General features: G+C 43.3%; 1 protein-coding gene and 1 long non-coding RNA gene across 3 annotated transcripts in view; both read left to right on the top strand.

Moving 5' to 3' along the window:
* CBX4 (chromobox 4) overlaps positions 1-2,967 on the top strand; it is a 7,372-nt gene extending 4,405 nt beyond the window's left edge. For both annotated transcript variants that reach the window (XM_069076085.1, XM_069076084.1), the window contains exon 5: positions 590-2,967. In XM_069076085.1, coding sequence (XP_068932186.1) covers positions 590-2,011 — 1,422 coding nt within the window. In that variant the 3' untranslated portion in view covers positions 2,012-2,967. The remainder of the gene's footprint in view (positions 1-589) is intronic.
* Positions 2,968-3,623: 656 nt separating this feature from the next.
* Positions 3,624-13,853, top strand: LOC138152376 (uncharacterized). Its single transcript, XR_011166091.1, has 3 exons — positions 3,624-4,226; positions 7,836-7,915; positions 9,094-13,853. It is a non-coding gene; the product is annotated as an uncharacterized lncRNA (long non-coding RNA).
* The last annotated feature ends 907 nt before the right edge of the window (positions 13,854-14,760 follow it).

Genomic DNA, 14,760 nt, shown 5'->3' with positions numbered 1-14,760 from the left:
GAGAGAGAGAGAGAGAGAGAGAGAGAGAGAGAGAGAGAGACTAGGAGGAGGGTGAAAGAGTCTCTAATACCTAGTCTCCTCATTTAAATGATTTTCGACTCCCTTTTCCTGGCCTCTAAAAGTAAAAAAATTGGAGGTTAAGGAGCATTCTTCTGGCCTCCCCAACATGCCCCTACCCCTGCCCCAGCTCAATAAGTTATACTACCCTTGAGATATTGGAGGTACTTAGTTCTCAGGTTTCCTCCTTGTTTCCCCTTTCTTTTCTCCGAATCTGGATCAACCGTAGGGGGAGAGAGATCAGATTTGAATGAAACAATTCGGGAGCTCTAGAGTTTTGGGGAAGAGGCTGGAGGGGACAGACCACATGGATCTTTAGAATGCCTCTGTTCTAATCCCTTTCCTTTGCTCTGAAGGTCATGGAGGGCCTCTCCATCTAGGCCAGATTTAATTTTCCTAGGGAGCTACTGCACTCCCCATCCATCCTTGGTAAAAGGAAAAGGTCTCCTTGTTTCCTGCATGCCAGTGTCACCCCTCCCAGTAGCCTTCGCCAAGTCCATTCACTTACCCTTCTTTACATTTGGTCCTACAGGTGCCCACCTTTGCCCGACGCTCCAACGTGCTGACAGGCCTTCAAGATTCCTCAGCAGACAACCGTTCCAAGCTGGAGCTGGGCTCCCAAGGAAAAAGCCAAAGTCACCAATATGAACTCAACAGTAAAAAGCACCACCAGTACCAGCCACACGGCAAGGAGCAAGGGGGCAAGCCCCCGCCTCACGGCAAGAGCGGCAAATACTACTATCAGCTTAACAGCAAGAAACATCACCCCTACCAGCCAGACCCCAAGATGTATGATCTTCAATACCAGCCTAGCCACAAGGAGACTCCTAACCCCACCTGCCCAGAATTGGGGACCAAGAGCCATCCACCTGACAAGTGGGCACACAGCCAGGTGTCAAAGGGTTATCTGGGTACAGTGAAGCCCCTCGCCAGTGGGACCGGGGCTGGTGTCAAAGGCTCGGAGAAGGGCCAGTCCAATGGCATTACTCCCCCGCCCAAGGAGGCTGGAATGCCCTCGGGCAATGGGATCGGGGGCAAGATGAAAATAGTTAAAAATAAGAATAAAAATGGACGCATAGTTATTGTCATGAGCAAATACATGGAAAATGGCATGCAGGCAGTGAAAATCAAGTCAGGGGAGGGAGTTGAGACCGAGAGCCGCTCTCCGAGCCACACCAAGAAGAAGGCTGGAGAGGAGCGGCATAGCAGTGGAGATAGGACTTTGAAAAAGATGACCGGGGCCAATGAGAAAAATCCTGATCTGCCCCCTAAAAGGCGGGACGAGGACTCCCAAATTGGGGAAGATGAGGAAGCCCAAATCCCGGACTCTGGATCCCGCAAGCCCTCCCCAGCTAAGGAGGCATTCCCAGACCAACCCCTACAACTCACCACCAAGCCCGATTTGTTAGCCTGGGACTCCACCCGGGGCTCGCACTTACCTTCTTCCCACCACCACCATCACCATCATCACCATCACCACCACTCGATGAGCTTAAATGTCGCTAACTCCCGTAAGCGCTGCCTCTCGGATTCCCACGGTGATCGGGAGCCCTGCAAGAAACGTCTCACCGCCCGCAGCATTAGCACTCCCACCTGCCTGGGCGCCAGCCCTGTAGCTGAGCGACCAGTTGACCTTCCCATCGTAGCTTCCGCCTCCTCTGCCCTTCCCCAGCCTGAGGTCATCCTTCTGGACTCGGACCTGGACGAACCCATTGACTTGCGCTGCGTCAAGTCGCGCTGCGGGACTGGGGAGCCTCCCAGCCCTCTGCAGGTGAAACCTGAGGCTCAGGCGACCGTGGCAGCGGCGGCGCCGGCCGAAAAACCGCCGACTGAGATGCGGGACGAGCCGGAGGAGCCGCTGACGGAATTCAAACCTTTCTTTGGAAACATAATTATCACCGACGTAACAGCGAACTGCCTCACTGTCACTTTCAAAGAGTACGTGACTGTGTAGCTCTGGGGTGTCGTCGGGAAGGGGCGCTCTGCCTCTGCTGAGGGGCTTGGCTTGCGTGGACTGGGAGCCTGAATCCCCATCTTTCTGACCACTGGAGATTGAGGGTCTGCACTTACAGGCAGCGAACCCCAATTAACACTAGTGACCCTGTCCTTCAACATTCATCTCCTCGATCCAGGCAGGAGGCACTTACATCCCCTTCCCCGCCCTTCTCATCCCTCTCCCGCACCGCACCGCACCGCACTGCAGGGGGAAAGGGTTTGGGAGAGTGAAGAGAACCCCGAGCTTCCTTCCACCCGGTACCTATAGGGGCTATCCCTCTGCTCCCTCCCCCAACCCCCATCCCCCACCCGGGATCTGCTCCCAGCCTCTTCCACCCGGACCTCGGATATTGACATGACAGCCGTGGGGCCGTCTCAGAGTTATAGTATTATATTTTAACCGTGCTAACTTGTCAAGTGCTGACTTTGCTCCCCTTTGTACGTGGTGTTATTATTGAAATGTATTGTTTGAGCTCAAAAACCCCGACCACCCCATCGGGCTGATATATATATATATAAATATATATATAAATATATATATATTTATTTGTAGGTATTTATATATTGAAATATAAAAACCTAGATTTATGGAGTTTCCTCTAGATCACCTTATATTCTATATCAAACAAATTATTTTCTGTTTACCTTTCTCTTCTCTCACTCGGTATTTCAGTTGATTTAATTTCCATCCCTTCCCTCTTCTCTCGCCCCCTCCCCATGAACTGCAATACCAATAACCTTGGTATATATTTTTTGATACTGTACACATGGATGTGTTGTTTCTATGTGCAAAAAAAAGTTTGTTAAAAAGCTAAACAAGCTCTCTAGAAACTGCTGCTACTAGAAATGTCTAAACTATAAGCTTCCAATTATTACCTGCTTGAATGTAAATATTAAATGGAGATGTCGACGGTGTATTTCGATGTTTGCTCTTAGCGCGGAGTGGATTCACCAAGGTTTCGATGTGGGTACTTTTCCCGTCCTCTTTTACTCTATGTCTAGTCTCTCTTTCTCTTCCCTTCCCCCGCCCCGACCCCACGGTTCCCCTGTCCGGGTGCTAGCACTGATACAACGGCTGCCCGGGTTTATAAAGCTTTGCTACAGCGCCGGCCGTCTGAGTGGGTTTGTTCCACCAGGTCCACAGCATCTCTGCAGGGAGGCGTCACTCCCGTCCTCCTTCCCTACTCCTCCGATCCTCAAGAAACTAGGGCGAAAGGGCGTAGTTCGCGTGGCTGTGGTAGGGCTAAGACCGTATCACGTCCCCTGCCAAGGAACAGTTGAGGCCTGCGTGAAACTAACTCCATTTGTGACTGAGGGTAATGGTGAGGGGTGCGGAGTGAAGTAAATTTAATTTGGATAAGGGCATGGAAAATCTTGGAAATTGCTCCGTGGCCTAGAAGCTAACCTTCTTGATGGGCACTATCCCACGCAGAGGACATTTCCCTCTGTCGCACTTGCCAGGCTGTTTCAAGCTGTCCCCGCATCGCCCCACGCTCAGCAAAACCGGGGTTCTTCCCTGGCTCCTCCTCCCTCTAACCCCTCTAGGTGCCCGAAAGAGCCGAGGATCCCAGGAGTGGGAAGAAGTCTCCCTTTCATCCCTACAGTTTGACTGTCCCCCAAAACTTGGACCTACTCTTCCCCATTCCCCACTTCCACCGCCCCAGCCGGCTTCCCCAGAGCAGAGGCTGCTGGCCCACCCTGTGGAGGAAGCGGTAGACGCGCTTTCCTTCCCTGGGACTGAGCCAGGCGCTCTCCCCGGAAACTACCAGCCCAGAGATTTCTACCACAGTCGAAGCGAATACCAGGCAGCTTCCTGCTACGAAAGGAGTAATGGAAGAAGGTCGTCCCTAGCGAATGCCCCAAGTTTGAGAAAACAAAACAAAACAAAACCTCACTATTTTCTCCATCCCCTCAGGCAGCAGGCAACCTCTGGACTGAGTTGGACGTGGGGAGGAACGGGTTAAATGCTCCCCAGAGGCGAGGAGTAGGCAGAGCGCTGGGAAATCGGCTCCAGCAGCCCGCCTTCCCCCACCCCCTTCTCTGGCCTGGGAGCCTGCTGTCCCGGACTAGAGCGTGAGACTTTGTGCCAACGCAGCAATCTGACTCTTGGTTTCTGTGGCCCGTAGAAGAAGAAACCCGGCGGGACTAAAAAGGCCTGGGGATTTGCTCATGAGGTCTTCTGTTTCTCTAGTATGGCTATGGGTTGGCTGTTCGTGCTCAGGCTAGGAGAAGGAAGGGGTTAACACGGTGCTGAATGCCTGGTTGGGGCGTGGGAGTGTGGGGAATGGCGGTCAACCCTGGAAAGGCCTAGGCTAGGATATGACCTTGGTTTGGAAGGAACAGGGGACCCTGAGGCTAGGAGGGACCTGAATTCGGCCAGTGTGGCCTTGATGTTGGCTGCAGGCCACTAGCGGCTGGAAGGTTCTGAACTCTGGGAGAAGGGGTAGGGGAAACCAAGAAAGGAGGGTGGGGGGGAAAGGTTTTTTTCTTTTTTATCTTTTGGAGTCTAGAGCACTCTCTTTTATGAACCGAACCCTTCCAGTGCCTCCCCCTCTCAGGATTCTCCCTTGAACTGAGTTTAAAACTCTTCTTTGCCCCCTCTGAGTTGGGGGAGGGGGGAAATCTCTGCTGATCCTGGCACTCTGCCTGTAAGGGGCTAGAATTGGTTCTCTCCCTCTCTGGATACAAAGGATAATACCAAGCTGTGACTGAGCCTCCATGTTTTGTAGTTGAGGGGAACTGAAGAACTGGGGGGAGGGGTGAGCAAAGAATCCTCTTGTCCAGGATCCCACTATTTGTGAACTTGGAGCATTAGTGTTTCTACTTTCTCCCTTTGATGAGGCTGTCTCCTAGAGGTCAACTCAGGGTGAAAATCCCCCCAAAACAATAAGTGGGGGCATGGTCAGGGCTCTGGAGGGAGGGCTAATGAGCCCTTATCTAGGTGGGAAGCAGTTTTCTGTCTTGGATATTGCCTAGTGCCTTGGCTTGCTTTAGGGTCACCAAGGGTTGCCCTAAGAAAGGTTTAGAAATCAGAACTGGAACAATAAAAAATAGGGCAAAGGAATATAGGTAGTGATATTAGAACAGGAGCACAATCTAATGCCCCAATAATCTAGGGATTTAGACCAGTGCTGCTCCCTCCACCCTGGACAAGTAGGAGGAGTATGTAGATTCCCCTACAGGCCAATAGGCACAGGCCTCACTACTCCCTGAAGAAATCTCTCACTGGCCCAGGAACAAGATGAGAGCCAGAAGGTGCCAGGATGCAAGACTGGGAGATTTAGAGTAATGTAAAACTTTTTCTTGGTCTTCCACCCATAGAGTTGTCTTTAGAGAGAGCTCCAGTTCTGTTTCACCGGCACAGATTTAAATGTTTCTTCTAACCTCAGTGGGGTTCAGCGGAAAGAACATCCAGATTCTTTTTACATACTAGCCGTGTGTCTTTGAGCTAGTCATTGGTCTTGGCCTCAGTTTCCTCATATGTAAGATAGGATTAGACTAGTTGATCTGGAAGGCTTTATGATTCCATAACTGTTGAGCAGCCTGCATTTCCCCCACTTCTCCAGCTCTTCACCAGTCCTGTTCTTAGATGAAGGTAGTGTATTCTACAATGCTAGTTGAAACTTTGGGGGAAGGAAAAATTGTGGTTTAAATCTCAGTATCTCTACCTGGGATCTTTTCTTTTCTTCAAATGAACCTTTCTAAAAGGATGAATCCTGGAGTCACCAAGGCAAAAGTTGACCTGCAGGAAAGGGAGAGGCAGTTGATATTTCCACCTCAGTGCAGCTGTTCTCTATGCTCCCAGCCTTCACTACCCACAGCTGATGTAGTTCTTTCCCACTGGTAGGTAGCATGGTTCCCAATGGTTTCCAGAAGAGTCAACTATCAAGGGCGTTTGTAGAAATATTTCCTGCAATGGGTGGACTAAATTACCTCTGTGGTCCCTTTCAACTCCTAAGGTTCTGTGATTCCATAGAATTCTTAGGATTCTATTCTAAGATTCTTTCCTATTCCCCTTTTTCTTATACCTTTAGTTTTTTTTTTTTTCTGCTAAATTCAGTTGGTCAACACAAGGTCCCAGACCAATTGTAAGGTGCTTTTAATAGTAAATAAATAAGGCTTCTGTCCTCAAGAAGCTTTTAGAATAATACTATAAATGGGAGCTGGGGACAAAAATAGGCAATGTACAAAATTAGATCCTGTGGTATATTGGGTAATTAGAGTCATAGACTTCGAAGCATAATGGAGAGAAAGAAAGATCTGACTTCAAATACTGCCATTGACACATATTCATTGTGTGTCACTGGTCAAGTCACTTAACTTCTTAGCACTCTAGGCAAGTCTCTAAACCTATAAATTGCAGAGAAGATGTTGACCTGCATTAATCAAGGGAGTTTCCTTATCTAGGTGTTTCCTATACTAATTAAATCACAGACCTTATCCCTATCCTACTTATATATGTCAAGGGAGTAAAGGTGAATCAGGGATTGTATTGGTGGATTGGAAAATGAGTTTGGTGTATCTAAGAAGATAGAAGATTTGGAGACATCTTCCAACTGTAACTGAGTATATATAGATGGAGTGGGAAATTGTTCCATGAATATAAGGAGGCCTCAGAGGCTGATGAGGGAGGAACAGAAGGCTGATATCTGCCTGATAGCAGAAATCAATTTAGAGGTCTAGGTTGCAATTCCTAAACAAATTCATAGGAAGAACAAAAAGAACAGAGATCTGAGTTGTATACCTCCTTCTTCCACCAAGAAAATAATGTCTTTCTGGGTCTTAGTTTCCTAATCTTTTAAAAAATAGTACTCAGTACCTCTGGAGTCAAAAGAACTGTTTTTGAATCCTACCTTAGATCTCTGTTGCCTATGTGACTTTGGACAAATCACTTAACCTCCCAGGTCTCAATTTATTTCTTTGTAAAATAAGAGAGTTGGAGTAGACAGACTTTTGAGTCCATTCCAACTTCAGCTTTATGATCTTATGATCTCCACCTTTCTTTGTCACATGGGATATAAGAATGAATTAGGTCAGTAGAATGCCTTGAGCTCTTCTGGAAAATCCTGTGAATAAACACTAAGATTATTATTTTTTCACCAGAACATTAAACATCTCACAGAAGAGTTGAATCATTTATGTGCATGGCTGGCAAAATTAAGACAGATTGAACAATGGATTAATAGTGCTGTCTAGATGTACTAACCCATTGCCTCCCACTTTGTTACCCTTTCCTACAGGTTGGAAAATAATGACCAATTCTTGATCTTACACAAGCAGATTTCCTGTTTTGTCAATCACTTATTGACTTGAGACCTTTCCTCCCTTCCTTAAACCAGCTTCATCTTGAATAATGAGAATAAGCTCAAGAAAGGAGAAATCCCTTGCTTCTTTCTAGGCCCAACCCTAGCAGTACCTTTTGGTGAAATTTTCCCTGCTCCCTGCTCCTACCCCTACCTCCCCAAAGCTGAAAGTGATCTTTCTTCCTCAGATGTTTCACTCCACCTTGTCTGGACCTCTCCTTTTCATTTATCATATTCTGCCTCGTATTGTAATTACTTGTGTACATGTCTTATCCTGTCTCTCCCCAATAGAAATTCTGTGAAGACAGGGACTGTCTTATTTCATATTTGTATCTTTAAGACCTAGCATGTGATTTTACAGCATGGTCAGCATCAGAGTAGGGGCTTAATAAATACCAGTCGAACTGACCAGACACAGAGGAACTGAGCAGGGTATGGTATTAAGGGCAGTATAAATTAGTTTGTGTCTCTGTTTTTCAGAACTAAATGTGATAGAGAGAGCTCTGGACCTGGAGTCAGAGGAGGAATTGACTTCAAATGTGACCTCAGACACTTCTTGTGTGAGTTCATGTGACCCTGTGGAAGTCACTTAACCTCATTTTACAAATGAAAGTTGCTGTGAGGATAAAATGAGTTAATATTTGGATAGTATTTTGCAAATTTTAAAGCACTACATAAAAGTTAGCTATTTCTATCATATTCCTTTTGGAGAGATCTATATTGCTTACTTCAGGTAGAGAAGACAATGGAGAGGTAGTAACTTTGATGATATGGTTTCTAAGTGATAGAATAGCATCTACTTTCTATAGTATATGATTGGGAAACCTTGCCATTTTTAGAATGAAGTTTTTTTTTTTCTGAATTTGGCACTTTAGTTCATTTCTAGGTAGTTAGACTGATTATAAATTTAGAGAGTAGGGATTGTACATGCTTGACCTGCCCTCAATGCTAATTCTCACCTGTTTATGCCTATTTTGTTCCCCATTGTCACTCTGACTTTTTTTTTAACTAAGTCATATATCCATAGAATTGTAGAGCTGAAAGAGATCTTAGAGTCTAACTAATTAAAAAAAAAAAGGTCAAGTTGCATCTAAAAGCCTCAATTTGCTCATCTGTATAATGGTAGTGGATAAAAAGCTGGTCAGAGAGTCAGGAAGACCTGCCTATAGTCACAGGCCTATTAAATACTAGGACTTGAACTAAGATTTCCTAACACCAAGTTATAGTAATAAGTTATAGTGGTCTTTCTGTTACATTTAAAACCTACCTGTCCTGCCACTTCCAGCTCAAGCCCCATCTCTTACATGAAAGCCTCTCAAACTACTACAATAATAACTTACATTTGTATGGTATTTTAAGGTTTACAAAATGCTTTCCTCTCAACAAGTCTGTGAGAATTATGTATAAGTATTGACTCTTCTTTTTGGTCCACATCTGTGTAAAATGTGGAAATCCCCTCTGACTTGTCTATAACAGACTGGGATACTGAGTGAGAGTTTAAGAAACTTGCCCATGGTCACAACACTAGCCTACATGAGAGGCAAAATCTTAATCCAAGTCTTCCAAAATTCAAAACTGGCCCTCCATCTATTCTCCAGTGATAACTCTCATTCCTATTCTTTGTTGTTGTTGAGACATTTCCGTCAAGTCTAACTCTTTGTGATCCCATTTGGGTTTTCTTGACAAAGATTATGGAGTCATTCATCATTTCCTTCTTCAGCTCATTTTTTTTTTACAGGAAGAAATTGAGGCCCTGTTTGGTTAAGTGACTTCCCCAAGGTTACACAGCAAGTAAGTATCTGAGGCCAGATTTGAACTCAGGAAGATGTGTTTTTCTGACTCCAGGTCTGGTCCTTTATCCACTTCACTACTTAGCTGCTCATTCTACAGATGAAAAAGATTGAGGTTCTTATAGGTTTAGTGACTTACTTATTGGTATACAATAAGTTCCTAAAGTGGCATGCAAACCCAGATCTCCTGACTTTGTCCACTACAATATTTTGCCTCTTTGACACATTAACATCTTCTTTCTCTGAACTCCTTTAGCATTTCTCTGTATCACCAAATCTGGCATTTAAACACATACTAATTGAGCATGGAGAGAGAGGAAGGGCCAATATCACTCTAGCTATTTCTTGGGAATAAGTCTCATCTTCCCCCAACAAGGCTAGAATCTTTTTGAGAGCAGGAGCTATGTTGTACATGTCTACTTCTTTGGACATATAGTAGCTTCTGGCACAGCACTGAGCTCCTAACTAGAACCCAATAAATACTTTTAAACTGAATTGCTTTTTACTACACCATGTGTGAGTAAACTATTGCTTTGTGTTAGAATGATCCTTCTTAAACACCAAACTACCAAAAAGTTCACAAATTTGACCAAACTCCTTATTCACTGCTACTCCCAAGTCTTATAATCACTTGGATTAACCTCCTCAAAGCAGATTGACAAATCCTCAAGGCATTTCCACAGCCAAGTTCAAATTATGCAAATGAACAGGCCAGACTGACCTGGTAGTCAACTAACTGGTAAAGTGAATACAGCGCTGGGCCTCTAGGGAGACAGAAAGATCAAGGTTCAGATCCTGCCTCAGATGCTTAGTAGCTGAGTGGGGAGCCTGGGTAAATCACCTAACTTCTGTCTACCTCAGTTACCTAAAATAACACCTATGTCCTAGGATTGTTGTGAAGATACGATGAGATATTTGTAAAGCACTTTGCAAACTAAGATGCTATATAAATGCTAGCTATTATTATATCAATGGTTCAATTCAACATGTATTCAGTAAACACCTTCTCTGTACTAGGTACTCTTCTAGATGCTAGGGAATGTTTCAGAAAACCTAAAAATTAACAAAATTATTAACAAAAAATTAACAAAAACATAACATAGACAAAAAGAAATCTAACCAGTTGTATCCTCAAGGAGTTCACATTCTACTGTGGGAAAAGAAGTATACAGATATATAATGTATACATACTCAACAGGTTTTTTGACCACACCCATAGTAAAGAGGGATTTTGAGAGAAGGGAGAAGTACCTGAAAGTAGGTACCCAATTTAAGAGGCAACCTCCTTCCAAATCTCTGGGATTACTGCTCCTTGTGGATTTGGTCAAAAGGACCATTACATACTAAAGCACCCACACACAGACATGAGTGTAGGTATATACATATATTTAAATATATACACAAATATATGTAGATAGATATGTAAAATAACTTAGGGAATTGAGCCCACAGGGATTGGGGCTCTGTGCCTACTCCCTATTCTGTACCCAGGAAAGTGGTTTGGATTGAGATCAACGTCTAAAGACAATTTGTGCAATCAGGAGCACAGAAACACATTGAAGAACTGTTAGAGAGAAAGAGTTACCTGAGGAAGGAGACAGCTTCAAAGGATCATGACCTCTCACAACAGAGAAGAGAGCTGGCTATAGACTTATGACAAAAGAAAAACAAGAGAATCTAACTCAGCAGCCAATCTAGCAGGGGTCTGAACCCAAGAGGAGCTGTATGAGAACTCTACAAAGAAGGACTTCCATTATCATGAACTGCAAGCAACCCTTTGCTACTCATATGTGCCTCACCACTATCGTACTCTAAATTTGAATCCACTAAACCCATGTGTCCACTATTCTTGCATAAATATAAGAGAATATATTCTAGGTTTTTCTTTGGGGTCAAGGGGCAGGTAGAGTGGGAATTCTTAAAAAAAAACTATTTGTAAGGTTCTGTCTTAGTGATTGCCTTCCTTAAAAGTTAATTAAGTTTAATGTCTTATTGTTAATGGTAAGAACACCAGTGGGTAAGAGCCACCATAGTAGGAGTAGCCACCCACTAGGTTACAGCTGTAATCTGAGGTAGCATCTACCCTCTATATACTGGACCTGAGAGTTTTTATGGAATTAGATTAGTCACAAGAAGGTGTGACTAAAATAGAAATCACAACAATAGTAATTGTAATAATAACAGTAACAATTAAAATAGCAATGGTGATCATTTTATACAGTGCTTTAAAGTTTGTAAAGCCTTTTACATATAGTTTATGTTATAGCTCACATTTAGGATTTCCTCAGATGGGGAGTGAAGAGTAAAAACTACTCGTGCTATATGAATCAGGAATGGTATGTAAAGTGTATAAAAACTAAACATAAAAGATTCACAGAGAGCATTAACAGAATGACATAAAATAAGATTCAAGAGTTAAGACTTAACTTTAAACTACCACTAGAATATGTTAGAAGACTGGTAATGAAACCTCATCTATATAAGGACAGCTAATTGATGATTTTATATTTCACTCTGCATTCTCCAAACTCCTTGCACATGTCTGCTGATAACAAGCCCAGTTTTCAGCCAATTCCTCTGTTGGTAGCTGTCCTCTCAAGGAGTAGAAGTTGTTGTACTCTCCTGCCACCATGCAGTTCCAAGAACTCCTGACCTCTTAAACTCACAAAGTTGCCTCCAAGCTGGACACATCTATTTTGGGATAGATACTTGTTCACCTAAAATCAAGAAAAAAACAAATACAAAAGCAGAAAGCCCAGGCAGGTGAAAGTTTGTCCCAATAGTTCCCCTGAATTAGCTACCACAAGAAGTAGGTGCCTCAAGGACATGATTACCATCAGCTAAGTAGGAAAAAGTTCAATCTTTTACCATCCCATCCCCCCAACTCACCCCTCGTTGAGAGCATTGATCATATGATGCCTTTTGAAGTGCTAAAGCATGTAGGACTTGTAATAGTAATGGAATTTAAAGATCCCCCTGTATTGGCTTGGTTTTTGGGTTGAATGTTAAAACCCAGAGCTTGTGAATCCCACTTGTGGGATGGACTTGTCGACGGAAAAGAGAGGGATGAACTGGGAGGAGCTGGTGCCGTGGATTTAGATAGGCACAAGCAGAGGAAGAGAGGCAGAAGAACTTTTTGGAAGCAGCATGGTAGAGGCAGAGAGAGAGAGAATTGCTGAGGGCCAGTTTGAGCTGCCCAGAACTTTTGAGAGCTGCCACCCAGAACTGCCAAGGACATGGCTGTGATGCTGGTACTTTGTCTGTTTTGATGTTGTTTTGCCAGATTCATCCACTGGTGAAGGCCAGTGCTGTTGTTGCAGAGGTTCTGGAACCTTGCTGTTGGTTCAGAAGCCCTGAAGAAGGATTTTCTTGTTGTATGTTTACAGAAATCCTGTGAGAGGGTCTTGCTAATGTTTTCAGGGGTCTTGGGACTGCTCTGCAGACAGAGAATGAATTAATGAGGACCCTGGCAATGTATCTTGAGGCCTTATTCTGCTTTGTTTCCCTAGGAACAGAGATTGCTAAGAACTTGCCTTGGGTCAAGATGAAGAAAAGACCTCTCTTTGGGTATTAAATGCTGTGCTTAAGCTTGTTGTAACTCAGGGGTAGATGGCCTTGTAATCCAGGGGTGGGAAACTTTTGACTTTTTTTGTGCTCTGTGACTGACCAAACAAATGTACTTTGTTTATGATTGGAAACTAATCTCCATTTGAGAAGAGGGTCTTTGGGATTGACTAAATGAATGTAATGTCCAAGGGTGGAGTAGTACTTAGAATTACACTTGGTGAATGCTGTATTTTGAATTATGCTGTATTTTGATTTTCTCTATTCTTAATTTGTCACTGAATAAAATGGAGAGCAGCTATACTGGTATTTTGAACCTTTGAGAAGTTGCCTTTGCTTGGCATTACAGGACTGAGCCAGAAATACTCTCCCCCTTTAATTGAAGCAGTACTCTGCTCCTTAAAGATGGGGAAAAGGACCACCAATGTATCACTCAGAAGCCATCCTAAAGTATCAAATCCTTCCAAAGCCAGAAGACAAGGAGTTCATCATCTCCAGTACAATCAAATGCCAAGGTCTCTGAAGTCGCCAGAAGATTTTAGGGAAGCTCCATGCCTTTGATCCCCGGGGTGGCCCCTAAAGGCCAATTCAGCATCTGCTAAGCTCATAATGAAATTTGAGGAGGGCAGGGGAAGAATACCAACAGCAGCAGGACTGTGGTCTCCAAAGGAGGGGCCATGGCTTGACACTAAGGGGTTTGTGATCAACCAAAAGGACAGTAGAAAGATGGGCAGCATCCCACCCTTCCCTTCATAGCCAACTGAGACATATCTTTGACAATCACATTCATTGAAGCCCCAAACTCCTTCCCTCAACTCTTCCTCCTGAGATGTGTATTTTTTCCTTGACCTTGATTGAAGCAACTACACAGGAGTCATTGGGAAAATCACTCCTTTCCCCAAGATACAGACCATGGGGGGAAGAAATACTGATAGGAGTACAAAATCAGCCAAAAAAAAAAATTGAATGTCATTTCTGAAGGAGGCAGCTCTTGAGCTGAGGTAGTTGGGATTCTGAGAGGCCAAGGTAAGTAAAGAGAACATTCAGATGGATAATAGCCTGTACCAACGCAAACAGGAAATGGAAAACTGTATGGGGGAAGAGCCAAGAGGTCATTTTTGGCTGGAAAGGTAATATGTGAGAGCACGTTATATGAAATCCTCCAAAAAAAAGTAAAAAAGAAAGTTATATGAAATTCATCTGGAAGAGACTACTTAAGATCATCTAGAAAAGTAAGAACCACAGACATTAAATTACTTTCTCATGACTATACGGTTAATTAGGGTAGGGTTTGAGTCCAAGTCTTCTGATTCAGAATAGAATGTTTTTTCAATTAGGACCTAGTCACATTATTTGAGATAGCTCAGTGTCATGGTAGATAGAGCACTTAATCTAAATTCAGAAAGACTTGAGTTCAAATCCTGCTTTAGACACTAACTAAATGTGTAACCCTGGGCAAATTACTAAACCTCTGTCTGCCTCAGTTTCCTCATCTCTAAAATGGGAATAATAATATTTATAATTATATAACTATTTTACTTTTTATTATTATAATAATAACAACCTCCCATGGTTGTTGGAAGGATCAAATAAGATAACATTTGTAAAGAGCTTTGTAGTCCTTAAAGTTAGCATATAAATGCTAGCTACTATTAAATGGTTCAAAAGATACTAGATTAAACTGTTGGTAATGGAATATTTGGGGAAATAGGCCATGGAGTATATGCTCCTGGAAGATGTATGTTTTAATTTTCATATTTTCCCTTATGGTGCATAGCATATATTTCATATACATACACCATTTGTCCCCTTAATATAATTTTATTTACCTTGAACTAATAGATTTGGGTCCTATGGATATGAGTATATAGTTACATATACATATTTATACATAGAGAGCTACTGTCAAAATATAACAAATACATCCTTTGTTTTTATACTTGTCCTCAGCCATTTATTTAGACATCTTTAGATTTGTAGTATATGTGTTTTGGAGTGGCATTTTGTTTAAAAATAAGTTTTCTCAAGATGTTTGGAGAGAGAGGGTTGTA

The sequence above is a fragment of the Petaurus breviceps genome, unplaced genomic scaffold (genome assembly GCF_028583685.1).
Source record: "Petaurus breviceps papuanus isolate PSGF00001 unplaced genomic scaffold, PetGlider_PUasm1.0 90925, whole genome shotgun sequence".
Lineage (NCBI taxonomy): Eukaryota > Metazoa > Chordata > Mammalia > Diprotodontia > Petauridae > Petaurus > Petaurus breviceps.
The sequence above is the reverse complement of the archived record's forward strand: the minus strand, read 5'-3'. Positions and strand labels throughout refer to the sequence as shown.